We start from the raw sequence: 26,817 nt of genomic DNA, 5'->3' as shown, positions 1-26,817 counted from the left end.
AAATGCGTTTATTTCGAAAACGGTCTACTTTTTGGAGATCAAAGAAGTATACCTTTTTTGACTAAAATTAAATGGTGTTATTATTTTCACTCGCAAATGTGCGTACAGGTAGGTCAAAAAAGTTATGACCATTTTAATCACTCAATGTTGTTGTATGTGGCGCCATCTAGTGGTAATGGGAAAATAGATATCATATTCGTGTTCCTCATCCCAAATAATAAGAGTACGCCAAATTTTAGGTTAATCTGTCCAGTGGATTCTAAAATATTTCAATAAATGTTTGGTAAAAAATTAGTTTTAACAAAGTTTTAACCTGTAGAACGAAAACCAATAACATTTTGCTAAGCGATATTGAGCTCAAACGGTTTATTTTCATGTCAGGTATCCTACATTAACTTATGTCCAATTAATTACGGGACACCCTGTATAGCTCATACATGTAGATTCAAGTGTATATTTTATATATTATGCCTTTCTGCAAATATTTTGGGAAATTAAAGACACAAGGAACAACACCTTTTTTTGAGAATTCTGCGTCGATGGACATTAAGCTCATAATCCAAACACATCTAACTAATTAAACAACCTAGGAAACACCGTTTAAAATAACGACCTTCAACCTGCTTTTGCCCAAATTAGCTCCTACTCTTTCTCGGAAGGGTCCATTCTATTAGGTCAGCTTCTTTGATTCTTCTTTGCAGTCCAATTCTTTATCTTAATAAATCTTTAATTTTATAGTATGTAAATTGTGAATATCGGTGACCTTTCAACAGTCAATACGACAAAAACTGTTAGATTTAGGTATAGGACATTATACATAAAATATGTCTAGAATTTTATGAAGAATCGAAATTTTAAAGAATGAGATAAAAAAAAAATTTTAAGAATGAAAATAAACTGTACACAATTTTTTTACAGAAAAATATGCACAAGAAAAAATAAAAATCGATGGATCCGAGCGGTTTTGAGAAATATACAGGGTTGTCGAGAAAATTGCAATATTCCATTCTTTCAAGATATCGTGTATATTAAAAGCAATAACTCGCTCAACCACTTTGATACATTTTCTGGTTTCATTGTATCAAAATATGCGACTCATTATTGGACTTTTTACCACTTGACGAGTTTATACTACTGTCAGATTTGCTTTCATATGCCCATAGGATTTCTTGCTACAAGTAAGACAAAAAAAGGGCGACATAATATTTCAGTAAAAAATACAAAGCCATTGTTTACAGTGATATGGTTATTGACACCAGATTTGTCAGAAAACCACATATTAGGCAAAATTTAAATTTACATATTATTATATTTTAACTAATTTTGGAATCACGAAATCTTTCAAAAAGAAACATACAGTGAATTTACAATGGCGGTAAATAATGCCAGAACTATGTAGTTACAGGACTTAAAGATAAGTAATTTTATATATTATGTACAAAAAAAAGGCAAGTTAGCGTTACTTTGCAATAAAATAATGCAATACCTTCCCATAAAAATCGATATATTTTCAATAAAATAACATATCTTAAATCTGATCATGCATCAAGTCTAGGTCAAACCTACCAAAGCATGACTTTTTGTGCATAACGCGTTAATTTATTTGTATTTGTTAGTATGCATGTTGATCTACGTAACATATTACTAAAAAAATCATTAAAACTCATGAACTGAATATTCAAATTAAACAATGTTCGATTGAAATTCGCTTGGCTATTTTTAATAGTACTTAGAAAACTTTAAAAAAATCGAAAGTAAAACGTTTTCGAAAGCAAATACAGTTTCCCGACGGTTTGCCAAAAATAAATAAAATATAATTTTAGCTTAGATACCGTGAATCATGTTCAAGAATTGTGCCAAAAGTCCTATTTTGTTTTTTGTTTTTAATCGAGTTTTGTCAGAAGATATATTTAGATTAATGATATTCTCGGCAAGCATGTCCCGCATTACATATTTTCTAAACTGTTATTATTGCAACAAGCAAAGGCTTTAAGGAGTATGTATGAAATATTTTTAAAAAGAATCTCCAAAGCATAGCATACTTTATTATAAACATTTAAATTAATTTTTCTATAAGCACACTCAAGCACATCTCTTGGTCCAGAATGTTTTTTTATAAATGTGCTTTTTGATTTTCAGCAAATTTCTAAACACCCTTATAGATTCTTCATCTTAATTTGAAGGCATCGTGATTTAGCATCACTTGTTTTATGCTAATGTATCTCTTGTTCTTTTTCAGTGGTTTGATATACTAGTACCCCTGCGCACCACCTTGTAATGAGATTTTTCACCAGATTTTTTCATAGATCTTGCGACACGTTGCTTGACTAATAATGCACGGCTGGAATAATGAATATGAAATTAATTGTATAATTTCTTCCTTTGTAAATAACAACTCATCAACACAAAGGAAGTAATAAGGAGTGTGATAGTTTATGTTGTGATGAGTGTGACATTTTATGTTCATAACGAGAAACGAAGTCGATTTAATCTACACCAACTTCCGAAAAACTTTTGACTAGAATGATCATTATATTCTACTAAAAAAAGATCTAAATTATTCGGGTTTTCCTATAATTTGCATTTAATATACCAATGTCTTATTAGGGGTCCATAGGAGCCTTTAGGAATATTTTTATAAACGATCTCCTTTCTCTAGTGAAGTGCAACTAACTGATGGTCTTAGTACTTAGCAGGCCATCTAGCTTATAAGGTCTGATGCTTTATTAGCGAAACATGTAACCTTCGTGACATATAAAAAGATGTTTTGAGACTGAGACTTAAAGTTCTTTATTTTTTCTCTAGTTACGTGGAACTCTTTGAGGTAATGGACTAGTTCTTTCAATTTGAAAATGCTAGTTAGCCTAGCCTGGCCTGAAAGTGCATAAATTATGTATCTTTCTGAGCTAAAACCTAGCATTTTCAAATTGAAAGAACTCGTCCATTATCTCAAAGAATTCCACGTAACTAGAGAAAAAATAAAGAACTCCAAGTCTCAGTCTCAAAACATCCTTTTATATGTCAAGCCAAACTCGTCCGACTATACAGATCCCACCTAATTGCAAGAAAGAACATTTTACTGAAAATTTGGTTCCTCCAACGTTGCCTTAAATTCAGTTTAACGCCGAAGTTCATAAACATGGGAAGACGGATATGGGATTAAGGAGGAAATAAAACAACATGACAAAACACTTAAAAGAGTTAACTGATGGTCTGTTCTGGGAAATTAAAGATCTTCTACAGACTTAATACAGTTGCTGACTGTGAAAGGCTTTATAGTAACGTAAATGTCATTAGTCAGTGGTATATACTGCTAAGTTTTACTCTTAGGTAAAAAAAAGCTAATATTATTTAATAGATCTATTAATAGAACTTGGACTTTGGACTTGGAAGTCGTATTGGGAGGCTACTATAAAAGTTATTCTTATACGTCAGAAAGAAGAACAGGATTACAAATTTGGTGTCCAACATAGGGCCATGACTCAAAAAAATATTAATATGACGGCTAAAAACACAATTAGTTAAAGTACGTTCACCAGAACAAATCTATTAAGAAAAGAGTAATAGATCAAATTCATCAAACAAGATTTTACTACAGAACTTACAAATTTGGTGTTTATAGTTGGTCCGTCAATAATATGAGCATAAACGTAAGCCGCACTACCGAAAGAATAATAAACACGTTGAAATATCTGCCTCGAAACGAGACAACAAAAGCCTCCTATTTCTCATCAAATACACCTATGATTGAGAAAGTAACTATTAGTTGAAAAGTCATATTGACAATGGTGAAATTAGATCATTTTATTTGTCCCCATCGACTGTCTAACTGTTATAATAATTTGATTGGATTTAGGTGGACTATATTCGCAGTGAATGAGTGGGATTGATTATCTTTTGAAGAATTGACATTTCCTTTTGCTTCTTTCATTGGCAGCTAAGTGAAATATTAATTGAATTTTAATATATAGGCTTGAGTTTACTTCACACTTTTTTTTCTTGTTCTTTAATTGGAGTTGAGGACTTTTTGCTCACTCTAGTATTGTCTTATTATTTACCTTTACTTTGCTAGAAGTTATCAATATAAAACACAAATAAATATCACTTGGGATTACTTTGGGATATAAATCTCACACTGGATTAAGTCTTTAAACGAATATCCTCTTTTTAACCAAATTGTCTTTCTTTTCTTCTAAATTCAAATCAAAAAGTAAATTAGTGTGTTTCCTCTGGTGTATTTAAAGAAAAAATGATTTCTTTAGATTAAACTTGTAAGGCACCCTACCGAGCGAAAAAAGGAAAAATATGTTGTTCTTCCCAGTCTTTGCACTTTTTTTTTCTTAGGAAAAGTATTTTTGATAATAGCAAAATGATGAATGATTTTGACCATATACAGTCTATAGACCTTTATAATGCTATAGTTTATTTTGCGACAAGGATCTCTTAAGGTACTATTTAAATTAATATTAGGGTGAAATATTTTTAGGATCTGATGTAAAACCCTGAATGCACAAACCCGATCATTCTCAACAAACTGCTCAATTCTGACACACCATTAATTTCTAAATTTTGACTTTGATGAATAAATTTGTTATTAAAATGAGAATGTTTTTTAGTGAAAGGATTAAATAACTATAGAACCCTTAACATAAAAAATATTTAATTCTGATTCACCATAACTTATTTAATTAAAAGCTGCAAGATAAAAAAAACTACGAACGTACAATTAGAAGAGTACTATTTCTGGTGCTGAAATTTAAACATTAGAAAAAGATAGGAAGGATCACCAACTAACTAATTATTGTAACTAAGCAAATACTTAATATCTATATTTTTTATTTACCCTTAAAGGTAAAATTTATTTATCATAAGTAAGAAAAACAAATATTATATATATATATATATATATATATATATATATATATATATATATATATATATATATTATATATAAAATAATATATTCAAGAAAAATATTACTTTAGAAACTTTAAAAAAACTGATCAAAAAAGTGAATTTCTAAAAGAAAAATATCAAAAAATGCAAGGTTTGAGTGATGCGATTGTTAATTTACTTTTAAATTTGTTTTTCAAAAATGTAAAACTTAAATGCGACTTAAACCTGCGACTTGGGTACAGATCATAAACTTGTTGTAATTAGCGATATCTGCAGGGTGTGCATATTTTTGCAAGAACATTCTTCGTCGAAATATTTCTCTTCGTTGGTTAAATCTTCGACTGTCAAGTTTTTAGAGCCTGACAGTTGAAAAATATTATCATGCCGTCATTGAGGTTGCCTTTGGTACGACCTTTTAGATGGTTCTGCCGTAAAAATCGACATTGAAGTGTGGGTATCTTTATCTTTGGGGTCTTTGTTTTAACCTATTTAATTTTAACTCCTAATTCTTAAATTTTATTTGACAAAGTTTTAATTTTTTTTCAAAACTTCAAAAAACATTCATCCGTGCTGTGACTCTGTTAGCTCAAGTAGCAATTCTTGCATTTATTTTTGGAAGAACCAAATAAATTATAATTTCGGTAGCTTGTAGATGCTTTGAAAGTATTGTTGCTGTGCCTAATATTAATTCTATAATGATTATAGAAATTTAAAACTCTTCGTTCAATATACTCTTAAGCAATCCTGAAGTGTCAGCTGAAACTTTTGCATTAGCAGCACTATTTGAAATTTGTTACGAAAACATCAAGTACCAGAAGATGCACATGGCAATGAAAATATAGGGCCATTGAAATTGCCACTTATATTAAAAGCCCCATTATAAAATTAAAATCTTAGTTTGTTAATAGAAATACCAATTTTTTAAATCTAGTTATAATGGCTTCAAATGAAAAACTACCCGATGTATTTGAACATTCCATTTAATAACATTCATTAAAAATCCGAAAAATTTCTCTTTTATAAGGACTTTCTTTTCTCAAATGTTGCAGAAGCGAAAACCTATTGTTACTTACTCTACATATGAAAAATCAGGAGTCTTCTTCACAATTAAGATAAACTATTACTATTAATGTCTTGTACTATATCTTGAATGATCGATTTGCCAATTAAATTAATTAATTCATTTTGTGAATCTCTGCTTGCATAACTACAAATTTTTTATTGTAATAATAATCTGAAATCCAAACATTTGTCTGCAAATCTAATTTTAACAATTCTAAAAAAATTACCTTAATTTTCAGAGTCTGCGCCTTTTTTGTTACCCCTAAAAGAGATACCTTCCTTTCCCAAAAATAATATCATTTTAAAAGTAAATAATTTTTTTAATCGATTCTCTATGCAAACTATCTATTTGACATAATAGGTATGCTATTTCCTGTTAACTTCTTTAAAAAAAAAACTGTGTTGGGCTTTTGTGATCTCTTCATGTTTCTTTTCCAAAGCTTTGTTTCAGTTTTTCACTCCCGTTTTAACGAAAATCTCATCTGCGCATCCTGGTTAATTAAAATAATAAAAACGACGCGAACAAAAACGAAACGCCGCATCTAGTTTCGTGTTATAATCACCGTAAAACGGTCATACCTTTGACATTGAAAACTCAGGGTTGTAAAGGTCCTGCCTCAGTATCGTTGTCGCGATTGTTGCTATTATCAGCGTTAAAAACTTTTTTTTGTAAATTAGAAGACATCGTGTCATCCAGCATTTAAAGTCTTTGGCTGTAATTACACTATCATCTTTGTGCCTTGGCAGAAATTTTTTGCTAAAAAAACTGTCAAGCAACGTTTGTTTTTGGCCTATATTTGAAGAGAAAAACTATAGTCGTAAATAAGTTACGACTATAGATATATAAAAAAATAATAATAAATAAACCGTTACAATCAAATAGCTACTTCGGTTCCTGATTCACCTGAAAATTACTTAATTCACTAAGCAAATAAAAGATGTTTAATCGACTACACAATACATGTTTTTACAAATCAAAGTTAATAATAAAATCTATTTTTATGTAAAAATAAAAATATACTCTGCTCTAAGAACTCCGTACCAAGTGTCGAGCTGCGTAAATCAATGACGATGCAATCGTTTGCTTCATATCAAGCTGACTTTTCTTTTTAAAACACGTACTTTTTTGTAAAGTGTTGGGCCCAAAAAACAACAAAACGTCAAAAAAAAATTTTTTTTTTGTTTTTGCTGTAAAAAGTATCATCATCATATTCGATACCTTGGGTTTAAATAAATACAAAAAAAGTTAAAAAAAAAACTTTATTGGTGAAAAAGAGCAAAACAGTTTCGCTCAACGGAGCAGCAAAGATATACGTCACATGAGGCACACTTTGCAAATTTCAATTTACCACATTTCGGATATCGACATTTTGATCTGGATTTCTGGTCGTGTTTGGTAAATACTGGTAGATGAGTTTCCCTACTTCCTCTCTCTTCTTTCTGGAAAAGGCTAAATTTTCCTTTGTTTTCGGGGCATTACCTGCTCTTTATCAGAATCACTTTGCTCGCAATCTGCATGAGGAATAATCCCACTGGATTTGGCTTACCCCTAATAAATTGTCGCATTTTTACTTAGCCATGAAAAGGAATCATTTGTTCATCTATTGACACTGTTTTCGTTCGTTCATTTAAACGGCATCCTCTTTGCACCATGTTTAATAAAGGCCTTATTTTCCAGAATCTATCGTATTATTTTTTCTTCATTGGTAACCCTCTGATCTTCTACAAGTTTTACCCGTGATCGCAATATAAAGTACCGATTTCTTGAAATTGTGTCTGAAACAATGGGTACTCTTGTACTTCGCGCTCAGTACATCCTTATTCTCGGTAGACCATAAATTCCAATCAACATGGAAGCTCCAAAAAATTTTCGCAATTCATATTCAGAAGTTTCAAGGGAACGGCCTGTCTCAATAACCTCACGCATATTTGTGAAAAGTGCCATTTGTTCAAAGAAAGTATCAGAAATGTATTTTCTTAGGTACATACTTGGTTGATTTAATTGAGTGGAAATGTTCTCGTTTTTAAAGTTAAACTGGAATGGTTCAAATTCCCCCCAAGTTTTTTCATAGCCTGGTAAATAATAAGCAAGAGGCTCGTCATCCGAAGAATCACTCATATTTTCTGCCATCTCCATATCCTCTATACTTTCTAATCCATTCTGATGATCAAGGTTAATATTAACCAAATCCAAGTCCACATCTACTTCATCCCCACTCTCCGACGATAAATCGCCGATATCTGATTGGTCTAGGTCCAGATTAAGATCTAATTCTTCTAGCTCGAAGCTGGTTAAGGCCCCTAAAAATTATTTCATAGACGAGTGACGAAATAATGATCCAAAATATGATTTTATATTTAACACACAAATTCCTAGCAATTCATTTATTTTTGTAGTCTTAGAGACCCAAAATATCACTGGTGCTACCTTTGCTAAATCTACCATTTGCGGCACCATTAGATTACTAAGAGAGAATTTTTTTATTACACATGTTCTATGTGCTACCTGCCGTCAATACATAACAATAAAAAAGCAAGAACAATATTACTTACTCTTATTTTGGTCAAAAGGCATAATGATGCAACGTGCACTTGCAAATGTAAACAATACACTAACTTAACCTCACCACTACAGCGTGCGTCGGCGAAATAAAAATGTGTGCGCATATTTGGCTATGTATCATTTATGATACCATCGGAAACAGGCGGCTAATTGCTTCAGCGGGCCGAAAAAAAAATTAAATCCTCAGGTATCATATATGATACCTGGGGTCTGAGGAGGTTATGGACATTAGACAACGCGTCGCTCCTGATTGGTAGCTGAAGTCACTATAATTACTACTGTTACTACTAAAAGGTGCTATATTTGCAGTTTAGATTTTTGCGTAATTTACGTAACGTACGTATAAAATAATTAAAGTGAAAAAATTAATTCGATGCGATGTCAAAAATTTCAAAAAATAACATTTTCTGCAAATTCTAATTACACTTAGTAATTTTTTTTGCATTATTTTTTAATTTATGACTAAAGGACATGCAATCGGACTTTTTCCTTTGTAACTTCTTTTCGTTATTTCATTTGCTTAAGAAATCAAGCAAATGAGGATCTGCTTGAGTCCTTTGGACTTTTCAAATACATGTATTGTTTGAATTGGCAATATCCGTTTTGGTATTCTGTTATTTTTAGTATTTAGTTTTGTTGCCTTTTTGTATAGATTGTATACATTTTAGTTCCATAGTTTCCGCTATTTAGTTTCGCTATTGTCTTGCATAATGCCGCAATTTTTTACTCCAAATTAATATGTCCATATGTTTCTTATTTACGGAGAGTATAAAAAAATTTAAAAAGTTGTCGTGAAGCAGAAATGGTTTATCGAGAATATTTTGCTAGTCGTCCTACATCCTCATATAAGTCGTTTTCAAGTTTTTGGAGGAAAAAATGCGCACGGGATAATTTAAAACATTTCCATCATCAAATAGCAGGAAGAAATGAGGAAAATATTATATCTGTGTTGACTTATGTTGCAGTAAATCCACATGTTTCCACTTTCGCTCTTTAGAATCATCGCTCTTTAGAATCCCTGTAGTACAAGAACTTCGCCCTACTGATTACCAACGAAGGTTAGAGATTATTGCATCCCTTCGGGTTTTAATTCATGACAAGCCCGAAGTTTTGTCATAAATATATTCGACTGATGAAAGTAGATTCCATAATAATGGGAGAGTTAATAGACATAGTGCACATTATTGATTTGAACACAATCCCCGATGAATAATGAATGGAAACTCGTTTTCAAACTATAATTGGCATAAACGTGTGGGCCGGTACATTTATTGGACATTTTATTGGACCCTACTTTTATGACGGTACATTATCTTTAGAGCAGTGTTAAATTTTCTTCAAAATTCACTGTGTGAATTATTAGAATACGTGCCTATTTTAAAGCGCAATTTTAATGATTTGGCAACAAGATGGCACTCCACCCCATAACGCCTAAATTATTACAGAATATTTAGATAATAGATTTCCTCATAGGTGGATTGGAAATAGGAGTCCTATTAGGTGGCCAGCCCGCTCTCCAGATATGACTCCAATAGATATTTTTGTCTGGGGTTATTTAAAGGATAATGTTAATCAACGACTACCCAATAATTTTGAAAAGTTTACCGAACCGAATTCGTGAAGCATGTTGAATAATTACTACTCCCATGATTACTGCAGCTTGCACAAGAAAAATCTTTCGGCGATATGAAGCTTGCGCGGAAGCTGATAGAGCTCGTTTTTTTGAGCATTTAAATTTGAAGAATAGATTTAAATTTTGTAAATCAGATTTAAATGAGATTAAAATACTGTATAATAAATAAATTGAATTTAAAAAGAAACTTGTTATTTTAATTTCTGCAACAGAAACATTTTAATTAAAAAAATTTTAAATGAATATACACATGATTTATTTATGAAATTAGATTAATAATTATACAAGCATTCCAAACATTAGAAGAAATAATGGTGGTGCCATTAAAAAAAAATTAGGGTCATTTATAGGGGTTACATTTATCGAGGGTAATTTTTTACGTAATTATGGGTGGTGATCTTATAACTATTAAAAATATATTTTCTTAAAAAATTTTATATTTAAAAATAAATAAAGTTACAGCCTGTAACGTTGACTGTGGGACACTCTGTATGTAGCAAAAAGACTGCAAAACTTTCTTAATAATCAACCCGAACTGACATATGACATATTCCTTACATTCTTTTCTGAACAAAAAATAATAATTATAAAAAGCGTAAAGACGAAAAAAGCTCATGGATTTGATGGCATATGTACCAAAAATTTTAAGAATGATAGTCAAAGAAATTGTACAACCCTGAAGTCTTTTAATAAATAAGAGTATAAAAATAGGATATTTTCCAAAATGTTTAAAAATAGGTATTATTTCACCAATGCTAAAATCTGCAGACAGATACTATAAACTGCAGGCTAGTCTCTCTGTTATCGAACGTCGCAAAAATCTTTGAAAGGGCCCTTAAAATTGGAATCATGAAGTTTCCAAAAAACACAAACTAAAACCTGAAAAAGCAATATGGATTTCTGGAAAGCAGATTGACGGAAGACGCTATTGCTGAACTTCACATCACAAATATATTTAGTATATTCAGATCACAAATATACAAAAATTTTGATAAAAGTTTTGATGATTTAAAGTTTCACATTCTCTGCTTGAAGAAGATATCAAAAGGTATGGTCTTAGAGAAAAAATATTATATATTGTAAAAAGTTGTTTAAATGACAGAATATAATATACAAGAACTGGTGGAATGTTAAGTGAAGCTGGATCGGTAAATTGTGTTCCACATGAGACAATACTGCGGCGAATTCTCTTTATTTTATATATTGACAGCTTGCTAAAAATAGAACTCTCTCGACAAACTTTGTCATTTGCAGATGATACTGATATTTTGTTTAAGAAGAAGAAGACCTGGGAGGAGATAGAGAAAGGAGAGGCATGAGCAGAAAGAGACTTTGAAAATATTAAAGAATGGCTTGACTTATTGTAAATATACAGTGACCGCCTAAAGTTCCGCATAAATTCTATAAAAATTAGAGACATGATTTTTTGAGAAAACGCTGGGACCCGTCGATTTTTATTTTAAGTTGCGCATTATTTCACATAAATTTTCTTATACAGGGTGGAACAAAATAAAAGATATGACGTAATCGGTCATTTTTTTAAATGGAATGCTATATTTTTTATTGCATTTGTGAAATATAGGCGACATTTACATTTAAATAACAAGAAAACAAATAAGTACGTCTATTGACAAATTAACGTAAAATCGAGGATAAAATTAATGTTATAAACACTGCCAATTGTTTCTATTTCCAAGGTTGCACTTGTAAAGAATCTATATTTTCGAATGTCACTGTCAATTCGAAAATTAATAGTTTTTATCAGAATAAATTATGGCTAATTTAACGGAAACCCAATGAATTGAAATTTTGAAGATGCTAGGGTACGGGGATCGAGTGCGCCCGCAAAAAGAAGTAAGTGAACTGTTTAATGCCAGTCAACAGTTAGTAGAATAGAGCACAAATTCATAACTTCAGGTCATGTTAGGGATTTGCCAAGATCAAGTCGTCCAAAAATTTCTGAAGAAACAAAATTAAACGTTCTGCTCTCCGTTGAAGAAAATCCAAACAATGCAACTTCACAAATTTCAGTTGATAATAATATAGCCGGAACGTGCGTAAGAGCATCTTAAAAGCAAATGAATACCACCCTTATAAAATTAGACTAATACACGAATTAAATGAGGACGATCCTAATCAAAGAAACCAATTTTGCGAGCAAATGATTGATGAGCAAATGAACATTTGCAATAATAACCGTCAGATTGTGTTACGAGTTTTGTTTTCGGATGAAGCAACTTTTTGCTTAAACGGTGTCGTAAATCGGAAAAATTGTCGGTACTGGTCAGTGTCAAATCCACACTGAGCAACTGAGGCTCATACACAGTACCTTAAATCTATTAATGTTTGGGCTGGTATCGTGGAAAATAAAGTAATAGGGCCATACTTTTTCGAGACGAACAAGACCCTCCTGTCCCTTTTGTGGTTTCAGCAAGACGGCGCACCGCCACATTTCTTTCGAGATGTCCGTAATTACTTGGATACAGTATTCCCAGGAAGATGGATAGGACGAAGAGGGCCAATAGAGTGGCCGGCCAGGTCACCAGACCTAAATCCCTGCGACTATTTTCTATGGGGGTACCTGAAAAGTAAAATTTATATTGAGACAAACAACGTAGAAGATTTGAAAAATAGAATTAGATATGGAATTAGACGTATATTACCCGAAATAATTGATAGTGTTTTACATGAGTTTGTAAACCGTCTTGCTTTCTGCCAAGAAGTAAATGGGGATCAGTTTGAACACTTGATACATTAATAAGAATTTTCACAGTTTATAACATTTTATCCTCCATTTTATCTTAATTTGTAAATAGACGTACTTACTTGCTTTCTTGTTGGTTAAATGTAAATATTTCTGAAACAGTTGAGTTTTGAGATAAGGTGTGTTATATGAAACTTGCTTGGAATTTCGCCTATATTTCATAAATACAATAAAAAATATAGCATTCCATTTAAAAAAATGACCGATGACGTCATATCTTTTTTTTTTGTTCCACCTTGTATACAAAAATTTATGTGAATTAATGCGCAACTTAAAATAAAAATCGACGGGTCCGAGCGTTTTCTCAAAAAATCATGTCTGTAATTTTTATCGAATTTATGCGGAACTTTAGGCGGGCACTGTATAATGTAAATGTTGATAAAACTAAATGCATATCATTTTCTCCAACTTATAAAATAATGAAGCGTTTAGGTATAATAGTAAATGATAAAACAGTTTTACCACTTACCAAAACACTTTATTTTATTCTCGACACGTGCTTCGCTAACGTTGTTAGCATCTTCGTAAGAAGAATTAAACTCAACTTCAATTATTCCCGAAGGTACTAAAATCGTTAGCGAAACACGTATCCAGAATAAAATCAAGAATTTTGGTTAGTGGTAAAACTTGTTTTGTGAATTGAGTGTCATATCAAAGGTTCTAGCGGTAGGACTATATGATCGACTAATGCCTGCAACAAGAATGATTAAGAATTTTTGTATAATAATAGATTATTAATCTTCAATAAGACAGTCACGTTAAATATATTGTTCAAAAATTAAGACGTATTTTACCAAAATTTAAAAGATTTTCTGACCACGGGTCATTGTATTTCAAAAATTCTCAAACATTGTATTTTTCATTAGTGCAGACGCATTTGACCTATGGAATAGTCGGATGTGCTGGAGTTCTTAACACGCACTTTAAATGTTTGGAAATAATACAAAAATAAGTACTTAACACTATGTTCAATAAAAATAGAATTTTTGCTTAGTTACTTGATATAACATAAGTGGTATGGATATAAGGCAGCTTTTCTGTTACAAATGATCAAAATTACAATTAAAGATCCTTTAAAAAGCCTATTTACTAGTGAAACAAATTATAAATTGTAGAAGATCTGAAAACAGAGTTGTGTAAAAAAAATGCGCGCAGAGAAGCTATCTGTACCTCATCTCGATGCTGTATAATATCATTCCAAATGATAATAAACGCTGTAAGAGTTTATTGTAAATCGAATGTATATTTAGCGATACGAACATTGAAATGAAGTAAAAAGGTCAGCAAGAAAAGACAAGATAGCAATCTGACACACAAAAAAGCAAAATGTACTTTTGCTTTTTTTCGGCAGTTTTTTGTACATTTGTTAGTTTATTTCGTAAATTTTTATTGTAAACTTTTTTTTGTAATTGATATGTTTAACACACGTCTATTATTTTCATTATTATACAGGGTGTCATTAAAATAGTGTAAAAAAATCGGGGGGTGATGGTACTCCTAAAAATAGTAAAAAAAGTTCCTATGGGGCACTGAAAGCGTAAATTTTTATTTTGTTTCGTGAATACCTTTTTTATATTAATTGTAAAAAACTACATACTCTCGGCTACAAAAAAGGTGCTCTGGTTGTACATCGCCCAAAGCGATGGTTTTCAGGAAAATTGAAGCTAAAGAGTTTGCTCTGATGGGTTGCTAACTGGTTAATCAACATAAACTTATGAAAGTTATGACGTTTCAAAAGTAATCAAGTAGTTATTAATAATTATTTAAAAAATAAAAATTTTATGATTTTTTAAAACTCAATTTAATCTTATAGCTTTAAAAAATTAAATAAGTCAAATACTAAAATTCCTTATTAAATACATACTTATTTGTTTCCTGGAAAGTAACATGTCATACCACATTATTTATTTTGCATGTCAAAAAAATGTTCTGGTTCAAAAGTATTTTTGTCAGTTTATTGTTGTTAACGATTGAAGTGTGCGTAAACGTAAAATTTAACAAATTATGGAATTCAATGTGCGTCGCAGTTCGCTTTATTTAGGGAATAGCGAATGGTAACGATCTTTTAGCTAAATGCTTGTTTGTCCAAAAATATCCAAATTATACACCAAAAATACACCTTCTCACAGGATATTTGCGCGAATTCATCAGCGCCTAAGAGACAGGTTCATTTGAACCCAGAAATTAAGACCGTGGCCGTAATTTGACGGTACGTACCCGATGTTTAGAAGTGCATTTTAGCACATATAGAGGAAGATCCGTGGATATTTACAAGGGGAATTACAGCACTAGTAACCTTGAGTCGCTGTTCTGTGTGGATGACTCTTCAAACTCAGCTCCTGTATCTATATCACATCTGTCACTCCTACCAGTCTTGCCTTCTTGCCTTGCTGGTTATTAAGAAAACTGGTTCAAAAACCCTTGTTTTAACAAATATTTTATGCACGTATGAAGCTGGGTTTACAAGAAATGGAATTTTCAATTACAATAATACATAACACTGAAACAGCTTGAGGCTGTTGTAGAAAGTCGCCAATTCTTCGCGATAGACTTATTAGATCATTTATTCTATCCCTGAGATTAATTTTACATCTTTCGAAAAGTCATTTATTTCTTCTAATAATAAACATTTTATGCTAAATGGTCAAAGTTACCTTAATTTTCTAATACATGATCTTCCAGTACTTTTGGAGGACGTTCCCGTAGCACAGAGTCAGATCATGTATTTTATCACACCAGCTTATTTTCCGCTAGCGGTGAGCAATTATTTGAATAGGACGTAGTGGTCCACAAGCTTGGCCAGCAAGATCACCAGATCTTCATCCACTAGACTTCCACTTGAAAACTTTAGTTTACTTAGTGCCGATTAATACTGAAGAGCAACTACTGCAACGCATTATTGCCTGTTCCAATTTAAATTCGTACAACACCAGGGATATTCCACAGGGTACGTAGATCGTGGAAAAGAAGAGCAGATGTCTGCATTGAAATGAATGGTGGTCACTCTGAACAAAATAAGGAATGCATTATTTTAATAAGGAATTGGTTTATTTCGTTTTTTCGTTTCATAGTGATGAAATTTTGATTTTTCAATAAATCATTCAACTTAGTTACTTTTGAAAAGCCATAACTTTCATAAGTTTATGTTGATTGACCAGTTAGCAACCCATCAGAGCAAACTCTTTGCCTTTAATTTTCTCGAAAACCATCGCTCTGGGCGCATGTGCATCAAAAGTACCTTTTTTGTAGGAAAAAACATGCGGTTTTCAAAAAATTAGCCCATGTTATAAAAAAAATAAGCTCAAAAAAGTTATTCACCAAATAACCCCTATGGTTGCAAAAACTACCCTTTTCGATTTTCCAAATAATTTTTCAGTATCATCATTAATTAAATAAGGGTCAAAATTTGTGATAGAGGAAAGTTTTTTTTTTAAATCTTATATCGTTTTTTAAGCCTACAATTAAAAAAAAACGTTTGTTTGATTCACCCTTCTAGCGCCCTTAACTCCTTTGATATGCATTTTCAGTCCTTTACTTGTAAGAACTTTTTTTACTATTTTTAAAAATACTCACCCAGTACCAGTTAAACTATACAGGGTGTCAATTTGAGAAGGTACCACCTCTATATTTCCAAATTTAATTTTGAGGGGGACATTTTTTAGGTTAGTTTACATCATTTACATCGTTTATATTAAATGCCAGCAGCCCTCTGGCGGGGGCGGACATAACCTCTAAGATCTTAAATGGAAAGGGGGGTCGAGTGATACCTCATTTTAAAGGTCTTTTAGTTTTTAACTTTTGAAAGACACCAAATACTTTATCTTTTTGTTAATACTATTATAAGAAACAAATTAAAACCGTAAATATATTTATTTTTTTAAGTAATAACTATGGTAATGAAATAGAACATAAAAAAGTAATAAAAGGTCATTTAGTTTATAAAATATTCAAAATGTTGTCCATTCTTTTCCAAACAATAATTAAGTTTTCTCTCAAGTCCTTTCTAACATTTTGAATAACTTCTACCTGAATTTCTCTTCACGCAGCTGTGATTTTTCTTCTTAAATCTTCCAAATTACTAGGTTGTGATTTAAAAACAATTGATTTTAAATGCCCCCATAAAAAAATCTAAAGGTGATAAGTCGGGTGATCGTGGTGGCCATTCAATTGCTCATGTCGACCAATCCATCTGCCAGGAAATCTATCATTTAACCACTCTCTAACCGGTAGAAAATAGTGTGGTTGTAGCTCTATCTTGTTGGAAGTCTATTAAATTTTCTGCAAAATCATATTACCCTCTGCATCAGGTTGATTTTATAAGTTAGATGTTATTCAGGGGTCTATTGTGTCTTCCAGCAGATTATGATAGAGTTCACCGGCTAGATTTTCTTTAATAAATAATGGTCTTATAATAGAATTTCCAAGAATACCAGCCCAAACATTTACTTCTCTGGATACTGCGCGTGACCTTATCTAAAAATTCGCGGATCTTCATTACTCCAGTAGCGACAATTTTGTTTGTTGACATTTCCATGTAAAAAAATTAACACTAATCACTAAAGCAAATATTTTGGTTTTCGATTATAATTTAACAAAACTCAATTTTTTATGAAAATCATCATCAAATAGTTGTTGAAGAATTTGCATGTTAGACGGGTGAAATGGATGTAACTTTAATGCTTTTATTACTGTTTCGTGAGACATTCCTACCTGGCGTGACATACTGCGAAGTGATGTAGAGGGCTTTGCAGTAAAGGTGCCTTAAACTTCCAGTTGTCAAGATTCATCCAAAACACGACGATTACTACTTCTTTTGTTTGTTACCGCACCAGTTTCCATAAACTTAGCAGTTAATTTGAAAACATCTTTATGATTTAATTGACTATTAGGATATATTTCGTTAAACAAACCTGCCATTTTTCTTGCCCATCTTTGACTTTCCCCGTAAATAAGAATAATTTCCGTCCTTTGCTCAAGATTAAACACCATTTTTTGAAAAATACTTAAGACCGCACAACGCTTGCCTTTTTTGAGTTTTTAACTAATTTGTCAATCGTTACTAAAGTGATTACCACGCAAGTACTAGTTAGGAAATCTATCATGTTTGCTTGATCTTTCGCAAACTTCTCAATCAAAAGGTCGATTATGTGATATTTTTGAAAGGGTAATTAAAAAACCTTTAAAATGAGGTCCATTTTAAAAGTTTTCCAAGATTTTAGAGGTTATGTCCGCCCTCACCAAGGGGCTGCTGCAATTCGATTGAAAACTAACCTAAAAAATGCCTCCCCTAAAAATAAATTTGACGTTTTTTTGGAAATTTTTAAACCTTATACTGGGACAGAAATATAGAGGGTGGTACCTTTTCAAAATATATGTAGAATATATGAATAGAGAATATAAAAGTATCTACGAATTAACAGAAAAAAAGGAAATATCGGTATTTTTCGTAGGTTGGATTACAAATAATTACTCATGCATGATGAGTTTCATTCTATTCTCGCAAAATCTCAAAATAAAATATTTAATACTCAATGTGCGAGTCGAAAAAAAAATCCTGTAAATCCAAAAATAACTCGGCAAGCTCCCTACCTTAAGTCCCAGCGGCGCGATGCGGGAGACGCCCGGGACGCCTCATTCTTCGCTCGCAACTCGTATACGACCGACGTCAATTGATTTCGGGGATGATGACTTAAATCCAGCTTTCTAGAGCCGTACGCAGGCACTAGGTACCGACGAACTAGACTTTAGTCTTAATAGATATTTTTTTCGCTCTTTCGCGTGGTGATAACCCATTTTTAGTTTGTGCTTTCTTTTTTCTCTCACTTAGTGATTTATTTATTATTATTTTTAATCGACTTTTTTATAATCGATCTGTGTGAAATATTTGTGGTGACGAAATGAATCGACAACAACAGCAGCAACAGATGCAGAAATCTCAGCAACAGATGTCTCAGACATCTATGCAACAACAACAACAAAGGGTGACAAGAACTGAACAACATGTCACCCGACAGGTCACTGGGCAAATGACAGGTTAGAACATATTCATCAAAAATGCTTATTTAACATATACCTTTGTTTAATTTAAAATTAACCAAGAGCCCAGAATAAAACGAATGCAGAATTTTTGTCAAACTAAAATGTAACGCTTATATAACGCAAAATTCAATTACGTCACTTATCTTCGAATAACAGTAATAAAGTTTTAAAAATTAATTAAATGGTTAATTTTTGTACAAATTAATAAACTACGGTTTGTCACTAATAATTTTCTTAAGTTCGTAAAATCAAAATTTCGGTGCATTTTTAATATTATATTATGTTATAAGTCACTAAAAATAGCTCTACTTTTTTTTAGAATGTATTTTCTACAATTTATTAAAGTATTTTTATTAACTCACTAACCATTTTTGCCTTACTTTGCTCGTTTAGACAAAAATGTCTACGTTTTTTTTAAGATTATATGCCTGGACACTAAAAATAGCTTTGCGTATTTTATACGATAACGCGCATGTCTGATTTGATAAAAATAACTTTATGAAACCACTCTGACGGTTAGCAAATTTTGGGAATATTTTTGACTGGATCGGGTTTCTTCGTTAGTGAGATATGGGATCAAGTTTAAAATATGTTTGGAGCTGCACGATTAGATCCAATAAAAACTACATTGAATACATCCCAAAAAATCTTAAAAATTGATACAGTTGCCCAAAATAAAAAGGAGAACACTTATAACTTCTTATTCTATTTTTTGCACGTTATGTGAATTATTGATATTACACATGAAATTATTATCTTTTTTTTTTAAATCCCAAAAAAAAGCAAATAAATACGTAAAAAAACATCATTTACGTAACAGACAGACTTACCATATTTCATTTAATTTCACTTCATTTATTCCTCAATACCGTTAGATTTAAAGACCGTTAGAATGTAATACATATATTATATATATAGGGTGTGTCATAGTACAATAAAACCTAATTCTAAAACTTTATATTTACAAGTAAAGTTAAAATTATAAAGTTAGTTTTAAAGTTAATCAATAAATCAGGCATTAGATATAAGTAGTTATTGCCAAAAAATTCGTTGAACAAAAGTAAGAACTGATACAATTAAACAAAAAGTATGATAAAGTATGACAAAACACACCGAACCACATAAGACTAAACTAGAAAAAAGAAAGAATGGCAAAGCTCAGGGTAACGAGACAATTGTGCCGCTTAAAAATTTTCAGGCACCTAAAAAAAGGTCAGGAAATAGTAATTTTGTAATTAGAGCAAATTTCTGGTTAAAAGTGAGCTTAATGTTCTCTTGTATAAAATAAAATTATATACTATAATATTTGAAAACTTTCCACCACGGATTTATCGAAAACCACTGTTTAAAAAAAAAAAAACGTCAAAATACGTCAAAAGGTTTGTCAAGGGCGACAACATTCTAACCTAAAATTACTTCACCTCCTTTCACCCTCTGCCCCCCAGGATCATCCACTTAAAAATTTTAAATGGCAAGGGGTATCGAGTAATAGCTTGTTTAAAAGGTCTTTCAAAGTCTTTTATTTTGACGTTTGATTTTTTTAAATCGGTCGATTCGTTTTCGAGAAAATTAGAAAAATCTTTGTTTATCTTATTCTTGACGGACATTTTCAAAAACATGTTGTGGGATATCATGGCAGCTGTCGATGATGCGTTGACGAAGTTCATCCAAACTTTCAGGTTGGGGAGTAAACACAATAGATTTCAAAGGACCCTATAGAAAAAAGTCTAACGGCGTTATATCAGGAGATCTAGCAGGCCATTCTATAGGTCTTGCTGAAAATATATTTCAGCCACATCAAGTATAGGGTTTCCATCATCATCGATTTGGTTTTCAATGGATTCAGTTATAAGCGGATTGATGGTATTTTCCAACATATCCAAATAAATATCTCCATTTAAATTTCCGTTAATAAATAATGGCCCAATCACTTTATTTCCTAAAATGCCTGCCCATACATTAATTTTTTTAGTGTGCGCTCCTCCTCACTATGTTCTTCCCGTTCGGCAATGGCTAGACAACGAGTTTCCAGATAAATGGATAGGGCGAAGGGGGTCTATAGAATAGCCTGCTAGATCTCCTGATATAACGCCGTTAGACTTTTTTCTATGGGGTCATTCAACAAATTAAGATAAACAAAGATTTTTCTAATTTTCTCGAAAACGAATCGGCCGATTTAAAAAAAATCAAACGTCAAAATAAAAGACTTTGAAAGAAATTTATTAGCTATTACTCGATACCCCTTGCCATTTAAAATTTTTAAAGTGATAACCCTGGGGGCAGAGGGTGAAGTAATTTTAGGTTAGAAAGTTGTCCCCCTTGACAAACCTTTTGACGTATTTCGGCGTTTTTTTTTAAACAGTGCTTTTCGATAAATCCGTGGTGGTTTTCGAATGAACACCCTGTTTGTTTTTACATTGGAGGAAAGTGCTTTGTACACTTTAATTGTCCAGAACATTAGTGAACTCTCAAACATGGTACTGGTATATGATGAAATGCTGAGGTCCGATTTAGAACGAGTCTGAATTCTTTTGTTAAAACAAGCATTATTCTTACAATAATTTTTATGTTTTCTAATGAGTATCAGTAATTTGTAGTATAACGATTGATCTAACAAATAAGGGAGCGTCATGAGTTTCCACTTAGCACCAACAATAATATGTAATATACGTTTTTGCAATAGGAAAAGTCTATTAATCCGTAAGAGAGTCAACTACCTCTTTTTTTAATTTAGATACCGGAAAACATGAGGAGGCTAATTATACGTTTTTGAAACAGGAATATTCTGTTAATCTCGGAGATGATCCCCACACTATAATACCGTAAGAAAGTCGACTACCTCTTTTTACAATTTAGATACCGCAAAACACGAGGAGGTTTATTTATTGGGCAAATAATCGATATGACTAGACCAGGTCAGCTTGAAATCAATATTGATAAATAAAAATTTTGAAGATTGTACATTTATTTAATTTTTTTTGCTTAAAAAGCAAACAAGTTATAGAATGTTCTCTTAATCCTGGGTCACCCATGTTATGATAAAAAATAACGCAGGTACACATTTTTATTTAAAAAGTTCATAATCATAATTTTATTGTTTTTTTTTGTGATTGTGAATGAAGCATTTTCTAAATTTGAATAAATGTGTGGCAAACACGAAAAACAACGCGTGACCCACTGACACTGATACTAACAAATGTTAGAACAATAAAACATACCCAACAATCGGTACCTACAACATTTGTGAACAGAAGCGGTAAACTATTTAAGATATTTTTATTACGCTATAATTTAAAAACAAATGAAAATCGGATTAAAATTATTTTCACATGTCCAATACTAACCTGGAGTTTGGTGGGTTCCTCATGACTTACCCTGTAAATATTATATAAATATATATCAAAGGTCTAAAAACTTTATGTCGTTAATTTTTGTTATAATAATAATATTTAAGAAATTAATATCATATCACTGGTGAAATAACTTAACTAAACACATTGGAAAGTGAGAGGGTTTTTTGATATTTAAAATTTGTGAAATTCTCTAACATCATCCTTTTACTAGGTATAATTTATTCAGGATAATTAAAATAATAAAACTAATACTAAATGATGCACGGTGAATCCCAAAAGTATTTAAAAAAAAAGAAAACATACAGAATTTATTATTTTTGAAAAGATATGTTCTTTATTAAAAACGTATATATAGTGGCTCACTAGAAGAAAGCATGGTAATATCACAGATAAGAATTTTAATTTCTTTTTTCTTTAAAAAGTTTTTTTTGATCGGCTTTGGAATAAGGTCATTAAAAAATTAAAACGATTTTTCCAACTTTCAGTTTAGGTTTTTGTATATACCGGGTGTCCCGTTGAACTTTTAACTGGGGTTAGGTCTTCCTATAGAAATATGTCAATATGACCTTAGTGAAATGTTTACGGTTTTCGAGTTATAAACGAATTTTTTAATTTTTCAAAGATTCTGACCAAAATTTGTCAAAAAATCTAAACTACGCCAATGACAATATCTGTCTAACTTAAATAACCTAAATAACTAATATTGCCTAATCATAAAATGCCTTAGGACAGTGATCACTTCTTCAAAATTCTTCTTTATTGTGAAAATAATACAGGGAATTCCCAGGATTATTGCTTTTTCACTTAAATACTATGTGTATTAAGTAATAAGAGCATCTTTTGACATATTCTGTTGTTTTCTATCACTTTCGGTTTAACAGGACTAACTTTTTTCATTTTAAATGGGACAATTGGTATATTATTATGTATTTTGATAGAAAATAATATTCTGAGAATAACGATAATGTATTTGCTACTTTTTCCTTACTCAGAGAAAAAACATGTTTTTTTTTTTATTTTAAAATAACGATAAATTTTAAATTTGCGTGGGCTGTAGATCTGAGGGGGGGGGGGGCATTTTAGGACAACTGTTTATAGGAAAAAAGTCTTATTTTGACTCAAACAATACGCTCTTAAAATATTTATACCGAATTTTGTAACACCGTGTATATTCGAATATGGATTAAAATGCAGATATACCTGTACAGGCACTTTGTAATAATCGGATGAAAATTGTAATAAATTTTTACCAAAACTGATTTATTGGTAGATATAATTATTATATTTTACTCTAATTTGAAAAAATCAATGTTAGTGCTATGCTGCTAGTGATTTTATTACCAAAAAAACTGAATAGTTCTACCAATCATTTCGTATCCAGCTCTAGTATAGCAACCGAAGATCAACAATAATGCGGGAGAAAATTAACGCCAAGAGATACTCTTTCTGCATTTGTTCTTCGCAATATTCAAATGTGCGAGAAACAATAATAGGAAAGCCTACAATAACCAGAAGATTTTAATAATATCTGATTGCCAGTTTACCTACTGGAATTAAAAAAGTTGGGAAACGGTAATAATGTGTGGGTACCAGGATACAGCTGAATGAAATGATTTAAAGGAGGAGAACGGACGGACAGATCATTTAGATATTCTTAAATCAGAAGCAATTAAGAGAGCAAAAAAACAGCCAAGCTGTAAGACAACATTCCGATATAAATCTAAAAGGCATTAAGCGATAGGAACTTGACTAGCCTTACAGAATACCTAAATAGTACATATAAAACGGGGGATATTCCAAGACACTGACTTAAATCAGTATTTATTCCGCTACCTAAAAAAAAATCCTAAATCATGCGATGAATATAGGATGATCAAGCCCGATGAGTCACACTTTAACAATCCTCTTAAAAATTATCCAACAGAGAATATACCACAAATGTGAAGAACAACTGGATAGGATGCAGTTTGGTTTTAAAGAGGCATTAGGAACTAGATAGGTGCTGTTCGTAATGCTACAGAAGTCTAGAAAGTACAATATAAATGTTTTCATCTCTTTCATCGACTTCCACGCCTTTGATAACGTCCGACATGACAAACTTATCGAGAACTTAAAAAAATTAATCTACATTAAAGCGACATACGTATAATAAAGAAGTTATACTTCTGTATTAAGAAGTTATACTTCTTTATTAACTAAACAGCAGTAATGCGGGTTGAAGATATGGAGACGGAGGCATCCGACATTCTGAACCACCGCGTTTGAGACACATTAATCTTAGATTCGCTGACGATACTTCAATGATGACGAATAGTGCAGAAGAGCTGCACACCGTACTAGAGAGAGTTAACATGCGAAGGGGGACTTACTATTAACATAAAAAAAATCGAAATTTATAGTAATATGTAAAAACCCTAATATTCACCCTGTTATTATACTAAATGGAAAACAAGTAGAGAAGGTCCAAAAATATAAATATTTAGGAACAATCATTAATGACCTACTAAATTCAGACGAAGGAATCAAGATCAGGGACCGTATTTTCGAAACCATGCGAGAATCTTCGAATGCGAACAAAGTTGAGCGCCAAAATTCGTACACGAATTAAAATAAAAAGTGCATTTTTGAACAGCATTCGAAATTTCATTCGCATACGAACATGAAATGTAGTGGCAAAGTAGCAAAGTCGAGTGTAGTGGCAAGGTAGTCAAAGTCTATTGAAAGCCATGTCAAACGGGATGAAGACGATAAACATTTTTTGACCTAACCTGAAATTTAAGTTTTAAAACATCAGGGAATTTTAAGTTTTTTTCATGGCGTTTCTTGGGTTTGTCGAATTGACTTTTTTTTAAGATGGATTCAAAAAATAAAAAATATTGCGGTTTTGTGCCGAGTGAGCAAAAGAAAGAACTAATTTAATTTATGGAAGAGCACCCGGAATTGAAGTCGGGCAAATTCACCAAAGATTTTTAAGCTAAAACTGCACAAGCCTTGTGGATAAAAGCAGCGGACAGATTACACAGTCTCTGGAGCACATAAAGAACACATCAATTCCATCTTAATAGACTTGCTTAATCTATATAATTTATTAAATTGAGCATCTGAATACATTTCAAATGGGTCAACAAATGAAGAGTACATCCTGTTCCTTCTATCTGCCAGAGTTTCAGTCTCTTCCAGTGTATCGACGACGTTTCTTTGCACAAGATTGTTTAATCTTGCCATTTGATTATTATTATTTTTTTTGTTTCACTTTCAATAAACAACAAAAAAACACTACGAAAATACTTAACCAACTCACAAATTTAAAAGAAAAACAAAGCTAGTTTAAAATCAAAACAAGACAAGTTGCAGAATCGCACACGAACTTTGAAATTCGAATGGTATATACCCATTCAAGACACCGCATGCGAAAAAGTTCGCATTCGAAGCGGTCGAAAATATGAATATCAATTTTTCGTGCGAAATCCTTTAATTTCGTATGCGAATCAAAGTCGAATGGTTTCAAAAATACGGCCCCAGGATAGAAATGGCTTGCTTATCCTTTAATGTTCACAAATAGAACTTTATTAAGACTAATTACACTAAGGTTCGTGGAGCGTTATTTGTGATCGGTGTTACTGTATGAAGTGGAAACCTGACCTTAAAGGCAAAGGCCCGAACAGTCAAAAAGCTTAAATTGTTCGAGATGTGGATATATAGGCACATGCTGAGGATTCCCCGGACGCAGAATGAAGAAGTTTTAAGGCACATTGGACGTGAAAGGAAACTAATAAAGATTATTAGAATCAGTACATTTTGTGCAACAATAAGCATATACCGCTACAAGACATAATGCAGAGAAGAATAGAGGGGAAGAAGGGAATAGGAAGAAAGAAAACATCCTGTCCTAGTAACATAACAGAGGGAACAGGAATAAATATTGAAGAACTGTTTCATGTGGCAGGAGACAGGAATGCAGTCAGAAATATGGTCGCCAATCTTCAATGGGAAGACACCATTAGAAGAAGAAAACCAGGATATAGCGGTATGCCAGGAAATGAGAAAGCAGATGAATTTATTAAAAAGAGGATCTGCTCCTTTATTAGTCCAGATCGGGGTTCCAAAGAATACCACACGCAGAGGAATACGAACTTGGGTTAAGAGACAACACCAAATTAATAACGTCTTTATGAAGTTATCCATAAATGAAAAAATCGTCAAAAAGTTTCTAATGTTTCGAAGGGACAAATGGAGAATAATTATAGATACTTGTGATGCACTGTCTCTCAGAAAATAAAAAATATTTGGAAAAGATACTACTAGACCCAGAAGAACTTAATACCACAGCAGAAAAAACATGTACAGGGTAGTGCAGGACAGCGAGGTGTTATTTTAAATTCTAGTTTAAAGGCATGATGTGTTTTAAGTTCTTTAATAAAAAAATTAAACAAAAATATCATCTAAATCAAAAGGAATGGTGTCAAATATGTGGTCCATGATTAATAAACCATTTTTTGTGCCAGGA

The 26,817-nt window shown here is 31.9% G+C and overlaps 2 protein-coding genes across 3 annotated transcripts in view; one reads left to right on the top strand and one right to left on the bottom strand.

Annotated features, from left to right (window-relative positions):
* Positions 1 to 7,735: 7,735 nt before the first annotated feature.
* On the bottom strand, positions 7,736 to 8,585 carry LOC126740644 (uncharacterized). The gene is made up of 2 exons (XM_050446760.1): positions 8,512 to 8,585; positions 7,736 to 8,259 (listed from the first exon to the last, which is right to left on the bottom strand). The coding sequence occupies exons 1-2, from the start codon at positions 8,531 to 8,533 to the stop codon at positions 7,766 to 7,768; spliced, it is 516 nt and encodes a 171-aa protein (XP_050302717.1). The 5' UTR covers positions 8,534 to 8,585; the 3' UTR covers positions 7,736 to 7,765.
* A 9,980-nt stretch (positions 8,586 to 18,565) lies between these two features.
* LOC126740640 (titin-like) overlaps positions 18,566 to 26,817 on the top strand; it is a 141,774-nt gene continuing 133,522 nt past the window's right edge. For both annotated transcript variants that reach the window (XM_050446750.1, XM_050446749.1), the window contains exon 1: positions 18,566 to 18,951. In XM_050446750.1, the coding sequence (XP_050302707.1) occupies positions 18,816 to 18,951 (136 nt within the window). In that variant the 5' untranslated portion in view covers positions 18,566 to 18,815. The remainder of the gene's footprint in view (positions 18,952 to 26,817) is intronic.

Source organism: Anthonomus grandis, chromosome 9 (assembly GCF_022605725.1).
Source record: "Anthonomus grandis grandis chromosome 9, icAntGran1.3, whole genome shotgun sequence".
NCBI classification, from domain to species: domain Eukaryota; kingdom Metazoa; phylum Arthropoda; class Insecta; order Coleoptera; family Curculionidae; genus Anthonomus; species Anthonomus grandis.
The sequence above is the reverse complement of the archived record's forward strand: the minus strand, read 5'-3'. Positions and strand labels throughout refer to the sequence as shown.